This window comes from Peromyscus maniculatus, chromosome 14 (assembly GCF_049852395.1).
Source record: "Peromyscus maniculatus bairdii isolate BWxNUB_F1_BW_parent chromosome 14, HU_Pman_BW_mat_3.1, whole genome shotgun sequence".
NCBI classification, from domain to species: Eukaryota; Metazoa; Chordata; class Mammalia; order Rodentia; family Cricetidae; genus Peromyscus; species Peromyscus maniculatus.
In genome coordinates, this window is record NC_134865.1 from 48,241,128 (window position 1) to 48,258,552 (window position 17,425).

The 17,425-nt window shown below is 46.1% G+C and overlaps 1 protein-coding gene across 12 annotated transcripts in view; it reads left to right on the top strand.

The window, feature by feature from the left end:
* Positions 1 to 17,425, top strand: part of Syne2 (spectrin repeat containing nuclear envelope protein 2) — a 320,688-nt gene that overhangs the window by 176,659 nt on the left and 126,604 nt on the right. For all 12 annotated transcript variants that reach the window (XM_076550884.1, XM_015992010.3, XM_076550887.1 and 9 more), the window contains 6 exons: positions 2,518 to 2,783; positions 4,693 to 4,861; positions 7,169 to 7,324; positions 10,292 to 10,432; positions 11,951 to 12,133; positions 12,781 to 12,918. In XM_076550884.1, coding sequence (XP_076406999.1) covers positions 2,518 to 2,783; positions 4,693 to 4,861; positions 7,169 to 7,324; positions 10,292 to 10,432; positions 11,951 to 12,133; positions 12,781 to 12,918 — 1,053 coding nt within the window. The remainder of the gene's footprint in view (positions 1 to 2,517; positions 2,784 to 4,692; positions 4,862 to 7,168; positions 7,325 to 10,291; positions 10,433 to 11,950; positions 12,134 to 12,780; positions 12,919 to 17,425) is intronic.

Genomic DNA, 17,425 nt, shown 5'->3' on the forward strand with positions numbered 1-17,425 from the left:
TGGGAGGGCCGATCCTAGCCTGCTGCGGGCCTGGGCTATATCAGAAAGCCAGCTGAGCATGAGCCTGGGAGTGATCCAGAGAGTGAGCGAGGAAGCAGTTTACGTCTCTGCCCTCACTTCCTTCAGTGATGGACTGTGGTCCTAGGAGTGTAAGACAAAGTAAACCGATTCTTTCCCCAGGTTGCTGTTGGTCAGAGTGTTTATATCACAGCAACAGAAAGCAAGAACAACTGACTCCTGGAATAATGGTTTTGTGTGTCGGTGGTCATGATGTGCTGGGGCAAAGTCATTTGTTTAGAGATGACGGGGAACGGGAAGCTGGTTCCTGCTTCTCATACTGTTCTCATGCCGTTTCCTCATTCAGACCTACTTCTTCAGGTCCCAAGATTTTCATGCTCCTTTATTGTGTGTGTGTGTGTGTGTGTGTGTGTGTGTGTGTGTGTGTGTGTATGTGTGTGTGTGTGTTAAAGCTATAGTTTTTGGTCTTCTTCACCTCTACAATGAACCCTAAATTTATAAAGAGTTTTATTAGAATTTTACGTCCTAGGAAAGTCACCAAAGGATACAGAGACTTTTCCAAGAGAAAGGACCAGTACATAACCTTTATGCTGTCTGTTTTCCTGACTTGGGGCTTTCTTTAACAATTTAGTCTGAAGTTTGTTGAGTTTTGATTAATGCATGTAGTCGTGTGACTACCAACAAAATAAAAATGTAGGTTATTCCCATGACCACTGAAGATTCCCTCCTGCCTTTTGTGTTCATTTTTACCCCTGAGCAGGATTCTCTTGGGTGATGGATGACTGTCACCCATTCACAAATGGAGCATTTGTCTGGTATGAGCTGTCCATTCTCTCTCAGGTTCTCCTTGGCATTCTCCAGCCTTACAGCAGTTTTGCAGCTGAGACTGGGCTTGCCAGCAGGTGATGTATTTTGGAAAGGAGCGCCAGTTCACAGGAAGGAGAGCTGGAATAGAAAGGGCCTGGGCTGTTGGCTGTTTTATGCTCTTTGGAGTCATGGTCAGTGCATCCGTTCATTTGCGGTCATCGCGCTCAGGCATGGCTGCAGCCAGTGAAATCCCACTAAGTTCTGGATGACGGGCAAGGCTCTTTGGACCCTAATAATTTTAGAAACCTTAGGTCTGCCATCAGTCTCCGGTCAGTATTGCAGTTCCTTTGTTGGCATACTGGTTTTAAGCCAGAAGGTGTGAAATGGTCTATCCTAGCAACTAGTTCAAGGTAGCTGCCTACCTGGGAACCAGGTTTGAGATAACACGAAGCACATACTCCATAGCTGAGTTTCATAGGGAGGGAACAGCCTCCCTCTGTACCTGGTATATTATAACAACCAGGGATCCCACTAGATCCTAGAACCCAAGTGGCAGGGTAGCAGATGCCACAGCCTATTCCTAATGCTTTGGCTCATCTTTCCCAGCATGCATTAGAAACATTGTTGACAACAGATTTGAACAATAATCTTAATTATAACATATATTACTTCCACGATCCAAGAAGCCCCATCCCGTGGTATCTCTCTTTGTTAGCCATTGAAAAATGGTCAACCAACTTGACCTTCACATTGGTGAAGAAGCATGCCTTAGACTTGGGGACACTGGAAGCTTATAAAGATTGATGTTGGGGCTCTTGCATTTTCATAGGTTTAATTTCTCACCTTCTGTTACATCCAGGGCCTCGCTCACCATTTCTGATTAGCATGAGATTATAAGTACAGCTGTCTGATGTGGTATTTTATAGTGACGAGAGTTGGCACATTGAGAAGGAGGGCAAAATGGTATAAATGAGTCTTGCAGCTGAAGGGGATGGACACAGGGCTTCGGGGTGGGAATGGTGGTGCAGAGAACCATCTGATTCAGGAGCCTCCAAGGCTGTCTCCCGAGTCTTTATCCTGAGTCCAGGGCCAGTGGAATTCCTAGTTTCTAGGTAGGTGTTGTAATAAGTTACCTATTTCTAAGTTTCCTACATACCAGCGGTGGATAAACACAGCTGCTTCGGTGATCCCAGCGGCTCTCCCTTTGGAACACGTCAGTTCATAACCAACTGCCAGGCTTAGCCTTCCAGCATGATGCAGGCATTCAGAGGGAAAGAAAAGAGGCTTGCAGAAAAATTTCCACGTCCAACAGTAGCCCAGCCTCTGTGCTAGAAGCGGTGTGGTGAGGCCAGCCCAGCCACCTCATGTAGATCTCATGTCAACACTGCTCAAAACACCAGAAGCCTCCAGGGGAAATAAATCACTTTGTTCAATAGCATTTCCCCAGCCCATTCATGATAGCATTTCCTCATCTGAATCACACGTCTGCATGGGCAGTAGCTGGGAGCTACAGGATTCTTGATCGTCAAGGACTAATGTTCCCAGCTGTATTGTAACAAATGATGACTTTGAACCAGGATACGGCATTAGGAATGCTTTAAAGAGAGGGTTTACAAGAGCTGTGCTTGCCAAGGTAGATTTCACATCTCAAAATCTCCATGCTTTTCTCCCTGTTACCATTCACTTAATTAGATTGAACGAGAAGCAATCATTTTAGAGAATCTTCAGGAGGACCTTCCAGAAATTTCCAAAACAAAGGACTCCGCTCCCACGGAGGAACTCTGTCAGCTCTTGGACTCTCTGTGCCAGCATGAGGAGAGCGTGGAGAAACAGCTGCTGCTGCTGGTCCTGCTTCTTCAGCGCATAACAAGTATCCAGAACATTCCTCAAGGCACGGAAACCGCAGAAACCATCCCAGTACTTCAAGAGATTAGGTCTATGCAAGAACGGTGCATCAGGTAAGATGTATAAAGAGCTTATGGAGGAGGTGGTCTGGATGGCTTCTGTTCAAAGTTAGAGAACATAAGAAATGGCAGAGAATGGTAAATGCTACCACAGAGTCAGAACCGATGGGTGCACAGGGGGGAGACGAGATGGATGATTAATGGAAACATAAACGTTGTCTGTTTTTTATTACTTAGTGTGACTAGCTCGCCAACTTTTTAGTAACACCTATTGCCTGCAGGGAATTTCGAGAATGGGAAATTATAAAGACAGGACGTGTCTATTTTAATCCTGCCATGCAGCGGAAAACACTGCCAACCACCCTTTTCTTGTTTTACACTGTGATTATTGAGATTATAGTCCTTACGCTGTTTTGTATTCGGCCTAATTGTTTGTCAGCAGATTGTTTTTGTCTCCTGTGCCACCAACTGTCAATTTAAAAACATAGTCTATGATGTTGCCATGTCACGGTATGTTTAACCAAACTCCTTTAAATGTCTTTTAAATTTTGTGCAGTTCAATTGTGTTGATTGTAAAAGCCCGGGCAGTGGATCTGCCCTTTGCAGGAGGAGAGCAGCAGTTTTCCTCTCCATTCTTAGTCACTGAACATCTCCGACTGGTGCTCGGAGGTTTTCCTTCCCTAGACATCTCTCAGCTGACACCCACTGAGCCTCGGCAGTTCCATTCCGACATGGTCCACCTGCCCAGCTTTTACACTTGGAGCACACAGTTTCGCCAAGCTGTCCCTGCTTCAGCTGCCACCGTTGTGGGCTGTCACCCGTACTTGTGACCGCGTGGCTGTTGGGACTTCCTCCAAAACTCCCTTTAGTAGCTCGCAGCACTCAGGGAACCATGTAGATTTGCTGATTTATCAGCAGAAGGTATAATAAAGGATACAGATGAAGAAGAACGTGGAAAAGATGTGTGGGTCAAGGGGTGTAAGAATGGGACAGCTTCCCTGTCCTCTACAACACCTGACGCTGTGGTTACTTCTCTTGTTCAGCAATCCAGGCACTCTGACCCTGTCTGTTTCCATGCTTCTGAGGCTGCATTACTTAGGGTGGTTAAATCATTGACTAATAGTGGTCAACTTAGCCTTCAGTCCCAGTCCCCCCCATCTATGGGTTGGGAGGGTGGCATTGGAAAGGGTGGTGCAGATAGTCCCAGCCCTCCAATCACATGGGTAGTTCTCACCCCATGAGGCTCTCCAGAAGTTCACCAAGAGACAAGTTCTTAGTGCAAGAGTTCCATCTTGGGAATGAGGCCTAGGGCCAAATGTCAGATCAGATTTTCAACCGTGTTTGATGGCACACACCTGTAATCACAGCATTAATTGTGCTGAGAGGGAGAGACGGGATCACTGCAAGTTCAAGGCTAGCCAGGGCTACATAGTGAAGTGATTCTGTTGTGTTCTTCTTGTAAGGAAATCAAGAGCTCCATCTCAGACCTGGAGGGTGGAGACCAAGTATCCAAGTATAGATTTCTGTTGTGTTACCACATGACAGACCAAATAGTTCTTGGGAAAGACCCCCATTACTTACACACACACACACACACACACACACACACACACACACACACACAATTGCTTCTTTGGGAAATGGGTCAGCTGAAGAGAAATGGATTGGTGAAGGATGTCTGTTCTAAAGAGCCCATCTGTGTGGCTGATGACACATGTCATTTCCTTTGGGATCTGGAACCCCATGGGACAGAGAAGCTAGAGATGGTAGTTGGAATATGCAGAAAGGACACTTAGGGGCAAAAGTTTTGGGGAATTTGTCAATTACAGCAGTTGATTGGCTGTATTTGATGTGCATTTGACAATTGGTATATTAATCAATAAAAACTGGTACTTTTCTCCTAGGGAGGAAAATGATCTTTGGTGAATTCTTTAGAGAGCTCTATTCTGATGCTTTATTCCAGGCTTCTTCAGGCAGCTCAAAAGAATAAGGACTTGGTCCAGACTGAAATCCAGGCACGGCATTCTTTCGAAAAGGAATTAACTGATGTGAAGCATTCATTTGAACAGATCTCAACTTCATTCCAAGACTTGGCACTGGAAGGCCATCCAGAAAGGGCGGAACAACTGGAGGTAAGCAAGGGAAGAATGAGTGTAAGTGGCTGAAGCTGGTCCACAGTCTTCTTTCAAGTCCTGGGCAGAGATAACCCATTAGCTAGAGTTGGAGCAGTGTCCGGGGAGACAGGGAGTTTGGGGCACACTGTGCAGGGTCAGGACAGGATGAACATGGTTGGAACAGGAAGTGGAAAGGAGCCACACTGGGACACAGGTCACTCTGAACTATGTAGCCCTATTTTTAACCATATTTCAAGTATGTTTGGTGATCAGAGACCTTGGCCCACATATGAGGAATATGCTAGACTGTTTCTTCTGTTTGGACATGGTATCTCAGCTCTGAGAGGTGCTGTGTCTACCCTGAGGGTCCCAGTGGCCTTTGAAAGGACTGCGGCTCTGCCTGGCCATCTAATTACATGAAACAGACACTTTCGCTTCAAGCACGGGGCGGGGGGGGGGGGGGGGGGGGGCGGCTCCCAGTGGCCTTGACTCACTATGATGATACTGTAGGAAGAAGGAGAAATAGTAACAAGTTAATAGCAACACGAAAAAGCCTGCTTTGAAACTTCCAGCCGCTTGTCACATTTTAGCCAACTGGTTGCAGCTGAGAGGCAGTCGATCCTAGGGGTGCGGGAGAAGCTAAGGGGAACTTTAAAAAAAATTTTTTTAATTTAAGTTTTTTTTTTTTTTTTTTTTTTTTTGGTTTTTCGAGACAGGGTTTCTCTGTTGTAGCCCTGGCTGTCCTGGAACTCACTTGGTAGCCCAGGCTGGCCTCGAACTCACAGAGATCCACCTGGCTCTGCCTCCCGAGTGCTGGGATTAAAGGCGTGCGCCACCACCGCCCGGCAAGTTTTAAAGATTTACTTATTTTAATATTTTATGTATATGAGTGGTTTGCCTAAATGTGTGTATGTGCACCACATGCGTGCCTGGTGCCTGTGGCTGTTAGAAGAGTGTGTTGGATGCCCTGGAACTGGAGGAATGGATGGTTGTGAACCACCCTGTGGGTGCTAGGAACCAAACCTGGGTCCTCTGCAAGAGGAGTAAGTGCTCTTAACCATCGAGCCAACTCTCAGCTCCTCTTTGCTTTTTTATGTGTATGTGTGTGTGCCTGCCTGAGGAGGCCAGAAGAGACTGTTGGAGCTCCTGGAACCAGAGTCGCATTTGGTGGTGAGGCGCCATATAGGTGCCGGAAACTGAGCCTGGGTCCTCTCTAAGAGCAACCAGTGCTCGTAACCCCCCAACAGTCTCCCCAGCCCTGCCTCTGGGGACTTTATGCAAAAGTCTCATGCTCTTGGGAACCACAGAGCCCTTGGTTATCTGTGTTGAAAAGGGAAACCCACTGACACCTTCAAAAGTGTTCTTTGTGGAGAAGCCATTGTTTCTGTGTGTAGCTGGGAACTAAGACCTGCTATCAGGTCCCGCCTGGGTAGAAAGAACAGGATGCAGCCCCGCTCCACCAGTGGCCGCACCACATCGTCCTTTCCTTCTCCGGGCCTGTCAGTCAGCTGAGGATGGCGACACAGAGCAGGGTCTAACATCACAGGTTTAGAGTGGGCACTGCTCCTTCGGGCTGGGACTCTGAGTGCCGCTCAGCAGTCGCTAGAGCTAAAGGACACAAAAGCCCAGGGAAGTCAATAAGTAGTTTTCCATTCGATCTTTGGGAAACTTTCCCAAACAGATGAGTTTCTCCTTTATAATTACTGCGGGAGAACGCAGGTCAGATTCTGTTTCTAGGCCACAAGCAATGGACCATTTGTTCACTACGCTTTTATCTCCTGAAACCTACATTCTTTACCAGGAACTGGAACCCTCCCTTTTGAAAGGACTGGGGCTCTGCTTGGCCGTCTAATTACATGAAACAGACACTTTCTCTTCAAGCACGGGGGCTCCCAGTGGCCTTGACTCACTATGATGATACTGTAGGAAGAAGGAGAAATAGTAACAAGTTAATAGCAACACGAAAAAGCCTGCTTTGAAACTTCCGGCCGCTTGTTACTTTTTAGCCAACTGGTAGCAACTGAGAGGCAGTCGATCCTAGAGGTGCAGGAGAAGCTAAGGCTGTCGCCTCGCCTCTCTGCCACAATAGTCTGACACCACGAAGGGCGATCAAGTTCAATTCTTACAAATTAGAAAGCATCATCTGACTAAGCCCTGGGGCTTAATCTGCTTGTATCAATAGGAAGGTTTTGTCATGTAAAGTTGGCTTATTTAAGTCGAGAGGACCCTGGAAAGCTGCATTCGCTCTTTTGCTTTTTTTTTTTTTCAAAAGGCTAGACTTTTTCCCAGGTCCTGTAAGTACTGAGAGTCTGTTGATGGTTTTAGGAGCTGCGAAGCGTTCTTCAGAAAGGCAAGCTGACTTTGGAGAAGGTCATGGAAAAATTACGCATCAAGTATTCCGAAATGTACAGCATAGTCCCCGCGGAGATCGAATCCCAGGTGGAAGAATGCAGGAAGGCGCTGGAAGATGCAGATGAGAAGGTGATGGTGATGTGTGCGTGCGTGCGTGCGTGCGTGCGTGCGTGCGTGCGTGCGTGCGTGGTGCTGTTGTTGATGGGTTGCATGGATGGAAATGAGGATACCCTTTGATGTCACTTGTCATTTTCCTGGTCGCTGCTCTGACTGGTTTTATGGAGCTCATGTATTGAGTAATGAGATAAAAGTGCTTGAAGTAAATTGCATAGATAACAGAATTTCAGACCACCTTTATTCTCACCAGTTGTCTTAGATGCCTTCTATTTTAATAGTTTGTGTTATCTTTTACTTGGCTTATTATTATTATTACTATTATTATGGTTTTTAAATTATTATTTATTCTAAAAAAAATCTTTTTAAAATGAGGACATGTATAACGTTTTGCTGTAAAGGTATTCCCCAAAAACATCTTGAAAGAACAGCCAAGGGCAGTGGGGAATACCGATTTCATTGCTTACTCAAAATAGCATTTGGCATGTGGTGTCTGTTTAATGGTGACGTCGATGGAATTCTCACAAAGCGTCCTGGGCAAAGCTTTTTGCCTCAGAGTCCAGGTCTGAAGAGAGGCTGTGAATTGTCCCATGGTGCTGGAAACATGGGCACTCAGCAAGACAGTTTTATTAGGCAGCTTGGTCCAGTGTCCCCAGGGAGCGTTTTATGTCTTGTTTTTAAGCTGAGGATGCCTATGACTTGATAACTGAAACAGACTACCAGTAGAAACAGCGCAAAGAAAAACAATGCTCTCTGTTCTGAAGAAGTGGCTACTTGGAGGTGGTTGTTTCGCCTGGATGGTAGGGAGGTGGAGATGACTTTTGTGTTTACATTGGCCTGAGAATAAAGCTGGTCGTACTGTACACAGCCAGCCATATAGGTCTATAGAGCTATATAAGTTTTCTTATAGAATGGGGATACATAGAAAAAACAGATTTCAAACTCAGACGCTAATGTTGGTTATGATGGCTCACTCCCATAATCCCAACACACCACAGGCTAAGGCAGGGGATTGCCGTGTACTGGGGACCAGCTGGGGTTGCAGGGTGAGACTTTATCTCAAACAAAACAAACAAATGAAACAACACATCCCTCAGATGCTAGCATGTGTCATTAACTTTTTTTGGGGGGGGGGTAGCTGAGTTTTTTTTGAGACAGGGTTTCTCTGTGTAGTTTTAGTGCCTGTCCTGGATCTCGCTCTGTAGACCAGGCTGGCCTAGAACTCACAGAGATCCACTTGGCTCTGCCTCCCAAGTGCCACCACTGCCCAGCCATGTAATTAACTTCGATGGCAGATTTCTTAGAACATGTAATCTGTATATAATTATATAATCTCCTGATATGTGAGAACAGATATTTTGATTTAACACACAATAACCTATTAGGACTTTTCTCAAGGATTGTTACTATCTGTTTTAATAGACTACCAAATATTTTGAGAGAAACTCAGGGTTACTTTTGTGACTTTATATGAACTTTTATAAAACCCTACAAAGTAAGTTAATAAAAAACGTTTAAGAGTGAGGTTCTCCATTACGAACTTGAATGTTTGTGACGAATGGAACCGATTTTTACTGTGTCATGGGTCTCAAGGAAGTTAAAGGGCCCAGGCCACACTGCAGACAGTATCATGTGTGTCATCCAGATGGCTGCTTACCCCTGATCATAATCGTGCCTGGTATCCCCAAATGGTAGTATGCCTATCAGCCAAGAGAGTCACTGCCTGTATTGGGTGACTTCATTTGTTTGGTACTGTGTTATATATGCAACCAGAAAAAAAAAATTAATCCAGGATTAAAGGGAGAGTTGAGGGGCCAAAGAGATGGCTCAGTGGTTAAGAGCACTTGTTGACCTCTTGCAGAGGTCCCTGGTTCATTTCCTAGGGTCTACATGGTGACTCGCAACCATCTTTAACTCCAGTTCCAGGGGATCTGATGCCCTCTTCTGGCCTCCTCAGGCACCAGGCACACACATGGTATACATACATATCTGAGGCAAAATATTCATACACGCAAAATAAAATAAAGCTAAAAATATTAAATCGATAATTTTACAACCATCTTTATTATAGTATATATGGTCTATGAATAAAAATATGATATGAAGATATCACCAGCCCTCTGAGACTCAAGCTTGTCACACAGAGTCTGGGAACTGGGGGCTTCTAGGGTCAAGTTCCGCCAACACCTTGATGTGTGGTCTTGGTGCTGAGTCAGCCATTAGCCCAGGTTTCAGCTTCTACAAAGGCATCCTTATCTACCCTGGGGTATTTTTGCCTCAGCTAATGTGTACAGTATTATGTAGATATTTTGTGGTTACTTATCAATAGTAGCTTAAAAAAACAAGAAAACACTGATCCAGCCTTTGGGAAAACAGTGTACTTAATACTCCTAATCTTTCCTGCCACAGGTTATTTTCTTAAGAAAATCATTTAGATAAAAAAAAAAAAATTGTTGGGTTCAGCAGCTAGAGTTCCGGTTGCTAGGAACACACACTAGAAACAGTGTAGAGAAAAATGGGGCTTCCCATTCTCTAGGCATGGTTACTTAGAGGAGGTTTTGCCTAACTGTATGGGAATTTGTTTTAAATCGGCCTAAGAGGAAAGTTGGTCTTACTGAACACAGAGCTGGGCAGACGATTTTCTTACAAAGTCCCGAGTGTCTGAGGAAGCTGCCTTCTCCTGTAGAAATCCTTCCCTATCATGTGATGCTTCAAAGAGCCCCCTCAGTAACTCTAACCAATGTAACATAAATTTTATTTATCCAGAGAAACCTTATATTCAAAAGGTCAGGAAGCACAGCTGACATTTATCTACCCTGTCACTAATACATTAACAGTATGGTTTGGAGGTGCCTCCCTCCCCCCCCCCATGTGAAAATATTTTACAAGTCAACAGAAGGAGTAATATTTTTGATGTTTGAACCTGAGACCGGAGAGCCAAAGCTGTCTGCACACCAACTGCGACTTTCTCCCTCGCCACAGATAACCAGTGAAATCTCCACGCATTCACCATCAGGTGTCATGGGGAGGAAAATAGAGGAAATTAACAACGGGCTCCATGGCATTGAAACAATGTTGCAGCAGAAGAGCAAAAACATTGAGGACGCTCAGGAAATTCAAAAGGTAATGGGCTCCTTGCAGGGGCTTCAGCGCGTGGTAGTCTGTCTTGCCCCGGTACCCGCATCCCAGATGCGAATGCACCAGGCCTAAAGTTATTAGCTCAGTTGGTAGAGTGCTCGCCTAGCACCCACAAAGTCCTGGGTTTGAGCGCCGGCCCAGCATAAAACAGGGCAGGGTGGCACATTGCGAGTAATCAGAGGATTAGATGGTGAAGCGGGGATCAAGGTCATCCCTGGCTACATAGGGAGTTTGAGGCTAGCATGGGCTGAGGTCCTGGATCAGTAAATAAATAAATAAAATTTTTAAAATGAATGAATGAATAGATAAATACCTAAACCAGACCACTGGGGCATCAGTGATGAGAGGCCAGCACACAGGCATGAAAGATCAAGTGCATGCAAGCATTATTCTCAGTTTTTGACATACAGGCCCTTACCCTGGCCCCTGGCAGCCTCTGACTAAGAAGCAGCATTCCCACAAGTAAAAGGGACAGTGAGGATCTTACTGTGGGAAGACTGACATACAAACTGAGTCGCTTGGGTCTGAGAAATAGTACCAGTTTTTCTCTAGATTGCCAAGGTTACATAAGACAAGAAAAACTCCAAACCGATTTCCCTGGTGAAATTGCTTAGGAAATAAAGTTTTAGTTAAACATGCAGATGAGCATTTTTCTACATCCAGATGCCAGGTGAACACCTGTCTGTGAGTTCATATTGCATGTACACTTTTAGGAAGCCCTCTCATGTAATAGGGGTGAGACTATAGGTCGTTGTTACACACAGTCTTGTTCTTAAGCAGAGGAACTGGGACCTAGCAAGTCAGGTTTTATGTCCCTAAGCTTGTTATTATACAAGTATTAGGTATAATTGGAAAATTATACCTGGGCAATAGACATTGTTGTCCATTTTATTTTTTGCATTTGAAACTGATTTCTGAACCCATGTATGTGTGTGTGCCTGTACATGTATACACACAGAGAAAAGTCTAAATGGGCCTTTCTATTTTTATTTTCATTTGTTTTGGGAGATGGACTCCTCACATTCTTCCAGGCTGGTCTCAAATTCCTGCTCTTGGGTTTTTCGAGACAGGGTTTCTCTGTGTAGTTTTGGTGGCCTGTCCTGGATCTCTTTCTGTAGACCAGGCTGGCCTCGAACTCATATTTCCTGAGAGCTGAGACTAGAGAAATGCATCATCACACCTGCTGAAATGGTCTTTTTAACACCTACTGTGGACCTCCTGGCTTTTGTACACTTAGGGCTATCCAAACCTTGTCCACTATTAATCATCCTTGTTTACCCTCCAGGTTTTCCTGTCCGGCAATAGCTCACTTGTACTGAAGCGAATATGGCTAGAATTTGAAAGTGATTCCCAGTTTAGACAACTGGTTGCTGGGTGTGAATGAACAAGTGTGCAAATGATGTTGTCTTTTAGCATTGCCACATGCAAGTGAGTGCCATGTGCAAGCTAGTCATTACCCCCCTGGCGTCTTCATTTGCATTAACTTAACACTTCCGTCTCCAGAAAATATGGGATGAACTTGACCTCTGGCACTCCAAGCTAACCGAGCTGGACTCCGAAGTTCAGGACTTTGTTGAGCAGGACCCAGGACAAGCTCAAGAGTGGATGGATAACTTGATGGCTCCTTTCCAGCGACACCAGCAAGTGTCCCAGAGAGCAGAATCCAGAACCTCACAGCTCAACAAGGTGCAGCCATGAAACCCGATAGCCGCGTGGCATGGCGGTTCCACAGAGTCAAACAAAGGGTGACATTCAGAGGCGGCCAGCAGTGTCCTGTTGTGGCCATCCTCCCTCCCCTTCCCTAGGTGCCATAGTGAGACCACAGCAGGAGTCCAGGCAGGCAGTTGTGTTTCCAGAAGTAAATGAAGGGCCCGAGAATGGGCATGTAGGGCAGACTGTCTCCAGAGCCGGGAGGGGGCGGGGGGCTGCAGTCAGCAAGGTGCCATTTGAGAACAAAGTCCTTTTCTACTCCTATTCTGAAGAGTGGCTGTGTTTGGTGAGTTCCAAGTGTGATCCTGTTAGGCCAGGATCCTGAAATGGGATAGGATAGGGCCAGGTCCTGAACCATCCCTGTGTTGAGAATGAGGGCTGGGCTGGCTGCAGCACTGACTGGGAACCTCTGTCGAGGCCTGACGGGAACTCCTCAGACCCTTGCTACCTGTCGTGGACAAGTTGGAAAGTCCTTCACCTGGAGCAGGTGGGCCTGTGCCCTCAGCCATGAAAGGGAACCAAAAGGCCTGGCATGCCACTGACCAACATTAGCTCCCCACTTAGAGATCAGTCGGGTCCAGTAACTGGCCTCCGGCAAACTTGCTTCCCATTTTCTTCCCCAGGCCACAGTCAAGATGGAGGAATATAGCGATCTTCTGAAAAGTACAGAGGCGTGGATAGAGAAGACCAACCGTGTGCTAGCCAATCCTGCCTGCTATGACTCTTCAAAGACCCTGAGCCAACGCGCCAACGCCCTCCAGGTAGGACTTCGGGGGTTTCCCCACGTCAGCACAATTGACCGATTATCAGCTTGACACACAAGCACGTCATTGATAGATAAGCCACAACCTTCCCTTTCTTGTCCCAAGATCACACATTAGTAACACCACAATATAAAATATTTTACAAACAAAAATTCCCAGTCCTGACAGGTTCAAACACTTTCAAATTCAATAAAAATCTAAATATTTCTTTTAAACCCTAAGCTCTCTGTAAAAATTCAGTCTCTCTTTGCTGGGCGGTGGTGGCGCACGCCTTTAATCCCAGCACTCGGGAGGCAGAGCCAGGCGGATCTCTGTGAGTTCGAGGCCAGCCTGGGCTACCAAGTGAGCTCCAGGAAAGGCGCAAAGCTACACAGAGAAACCCTGTCTCGAAAAAAACCAAAAAAAAAAAAAAAAAAAAAAAAAAAAAATTCAGTCTCTCAACTGTGGATACTATAAAATAAAAAATAAGTTAAATAGTTTCTTACTTCAAGAGGGAAAAACCCGGGCACGGTCACAATCAGATCAAAGCAATGTCCAGTATCTGGGATCCACTCAGCAGTCTTCTGGGCTCCTCCAAAGAGCCTGTGTCCCTTTTCTGGCTCCATCCTCTGAAGCACACACTGCTGGGACAGGCTTCACTTGCCACTGCTGCTGCTGTTCTTGGTGGCCCTCCCATGGCGCTGGCATCTCCAGATGCTGGGGTCTCCTGCTACAACTGGGCTGCACTTTCACCAACAGCCTCTCCTGGGCTCCCTTCATGACGCCAAGCCTCAACTTCTCTTCATGACCCCTTCAATCCTGGGCCTTCAGCTGCTACTGAAACTGAACTTTTACCAATGGCTTCTTCCGGTCTCTCACAGGGCTAAGCCTCGGCTGCTCTCCATGAATCCTTCATGCCTTCAAAAACAACACTGCCTAGGTGACTCTTACACATTACCAATCCAGCTAGCAGCATAAGGTACAGCCTTGGCTGCCTCTGGAACACAGCTTCTCAGGAAACACTTCCCAGAGGATTTCACCTCAGTGATGCTGGTCTCCTCCTCCTCTTCCTCCTTCTCTGTTTCTCTGTGTAGCTCTGGCTGTTCTGGAGCTCACTCATTAACCAGGCTGGTCTTGAATTCAGAGATTGCTGCTCTCTTATTATTATTATTATTATTATTATTATTATTATTATTATTATTAGTAGTAGTAGTAGTAGTAGTAGTATTTTTAGGATAACAGTGTTTATTTCAGAACAAAAGTTTTGCAGAAATCACACTCACTTTTACATTTTTCTTTGGAGGGGGTTGTATATAGTAATGGGTTTCATCATGGCAGAAATTCTTGCAACTCACCAAATTTGGAAAGATTTCAGACAGGAACTTAAAATGGTAAGAACACCCCACCCCTCTCCACCCGTTTCTTTGAGGAAATGCTGGTCTCTTCCGAAACACTGCTCATTTTGCAGCTCTAGCTGACCAGCATGCATCACCCCAGTAAGACAAAGGTTTTACTTTAGTGGTTCTGGTCTCTTGTTTATCACAGCTGATTCTTCAGCCCCAGCTGACCAGACATCACAGAGTCTTCACACAAATGGCCCATTAGAGTCTGCGTCCCTTGGAAATTTTACAAGCCAGACATCCATCTTCTGCACTGCTCTCAACATTCTTATCCTCAACGCACCCACAAAACAGCCCACTGAGCTCTCAATACTGAAAAGTCTCCCACAATCCTCCCCAAAACGTGTTCAGGTCTGCCACCGCAGTATCCAACTCTTCTGGTACCAACTTCTGTCTTAGGGTTTCTATCGCTGTGAAGAGACACCATGACCATGGCAACTCTTATAAAGGAAAACAGATAATTGGGCTTACAGTTCAGAGGTTTAGTCCATTATCATCATGTCAGGAAGCATGTTGGCGTGCAGGCAGACACAGTGCTGGAGAAGGAGCCGAGAGTTGTACATCTGGATCTGTAGGCAGCAGGAAGAGACAATGAACCTGACTTGAGCATTTGAAATCACAAAGCCCACCTCATAATAGTGCCACTCGGATGAATCTGTGGGGGCCACTTTCATTCAAACCACCACGTGTCATATGGTCGAGGTAATGTGGGTGTCATTCTTATGAATACATATACCATCAGTCACAACATTTGACTTCAAGGATTCCGGGTAGCCTTGAAGGAAAAAGCCACCATATTGAGAGGCTTGTGGGAGCAGGTCTCCAAAATAGCTTCTAGAAGTTGAGAGCAGCCTAAAGCTAACATCTACTCTGTGTCCCACACCTGAATTCTATCAGCAGCTTAAAGGAATCTATCTGGAAGAAAACCTATGAGAGGTGGTCTTCTGTGTCCTAGCTTAACCTAGAACTTGCCATGTGTGAGGTTGACCTTGAACTTCTGATCCTTTTGCTTCTCTGCTTTCCCTGTGCTGAAATTACTGGCTCATGCCACCTGGCCTTATGTGATGCTGAGATTAGCCCCAGGGCTTCATACAGGCAGGGCAACCATTCTGCCCTCTAAACTACATACAAGACCCCAAGTGGACGGCCTTATTTTTATTTATTCTTTGACATTTTCACCTTCATTACCCTTTTTCATACCATTCCTTCTTCCTTTGAACCCCTTCTTCTTTCCAACAACCCCCTTCCTACATATCTTAAAAAAAAAAAAAAAAAACCAGCATGAGTAAGTGGGGTATTAACGGGAGCATGGGCAGCGTATGGGGGGCTGCACCAGTGAAGAAGTGACATCCCTGCCCCCAGCCACCACCGACAGCCTCTTCCCAGGAAGGACCTCTCAGCTGCAGCAGCCTCGCGGCTCTGTTAGCAGAGGCCCAGCTACGCGAGGCCCGAGCTCTGGAACATACAATACAAATGTGTTTGGTTTAAGCAACTAGGTTTTAATAACTAGTTACCTGGCAGTAGAAATGGAAGTCAAGCCTGACATGCCAGGCTTCGGAAGACCCCGTCCTCCTGGGTATCCCTCAGGTTCTTTGTGCCTGCAGAGAGGCAGAGCCAATGAGAGTGTTTCCCTTCTCGGGGGCCATGGCTCCTAGGGACTGTCCAGTGCCCGGAGCTGATTGGGTTGATTGTAAAGGTGGATTTTTTTTTTCCCTCTCTCGTTATTAGGTCCTGAGAAAGAATCACTAAGGAATCGTTTCGTAACAGTTTCTATAGCAACCAGACCTCAAAAGATGGTCTAAATCCTTTATATATTTAAGATAGCACAGTGTTCCTGTGAGTGGCTGAGTTCACCTTCCTGACAGTTGAGATTTGGTGGCACACTTTTGTCCTAGGGGATCAGTTCTCAAGAGATGGCATTTTAATCCACTTATTTCTTTTCTTCTTCTTACCTGTGACTTCCTTTGTCCCTCATTGCCCACTCCCTCCACACACCTTGGGTTGATTCTCCACATCCCTAGAGCGGTGTGTGCGTGTGCGTGTGCTTGTGCATGTGCGCGTGCGTGCGTGCGTGTGTGTGTGTGTGTGTGTGTGTGTGTGTGTGTGTGTGTGTATAGGTAGTGCTAGCAGAGGCCAGGAGAGGGCATTGGTTCCCCTAGAACAGGAGTTACAGATTTGTGAGCAACATTGTGGGTGCTGGGAGCTGAAGTGGGTTCTCTGCAAGAGCAGCAAGTGCTCTAACCACTGAGCCGTCTCTCTCCTCTCCAGCCTTCTCCCCCACCCCCACTCCTAGCCTTTTTTAATTTTTTTGAGGCAGACTCATGAAGCCTAGGCTGTCTCTGAACTCAGTATGCAACCGAAGACCCCTCGGAGTCTCCTGCTTCCATTCCTCAGTGTTAGGATACCAGGACATGTCACTGTGCCTAGGTTAGGTTTATGTGGTGCTAGGGACTGAGCCTAGGACTTCTCACATGCTAGACAAGCGCTCTACCAACTGGGCCACATCAGCAGCCCGTATTTCATCCGATCTTGAGGAGTTTGCCAAGAAGAGAGAGAGCAATGGTGCTTTCTCTCTCTTCTCCTCACGTGCTTTTTATGAGTTAAAGAAAGACATGATGAGCTCGGGAGAAAGGAGGTGTCTGCTCGCTTGTGTTGATATGAATGCCTGAGTGTGAACGAGTTTCTCAGACTCTTCTGGAAGGTTCTAAATGTCTGGACTGAGCAGAGGAAGTAAGACACGGGAATGCACAGGCGGGTTCCCACACAGTGGATCCTAACGAATCCTCAAATGGGCAGTAAGTACTGAGATCTAGTCCTGTGTGAAAATCCCATTTTGTCCTCAGAGTTAAAGTGGCTGTCCTGGGCCTCCAAGATGGCTCTGCAGGTGATCATGCTCTGTCTGCTACCTGAGCCTGGTGACTTGAATTCAATCCCCGAGACCCACTTGGTTCAAGAAGGGAACCAACTTCTGCCAGCTGTCATCTGAACCCCACGCACATGCTATGGCCTGCGTGTGCTCCTTCCCACAAGGATACACACACACACACACACACACACACACACACACACACACACACACTGAAAATAAACACTTACTCAGATACTCCTTTTAGGTTCTCCGGCAT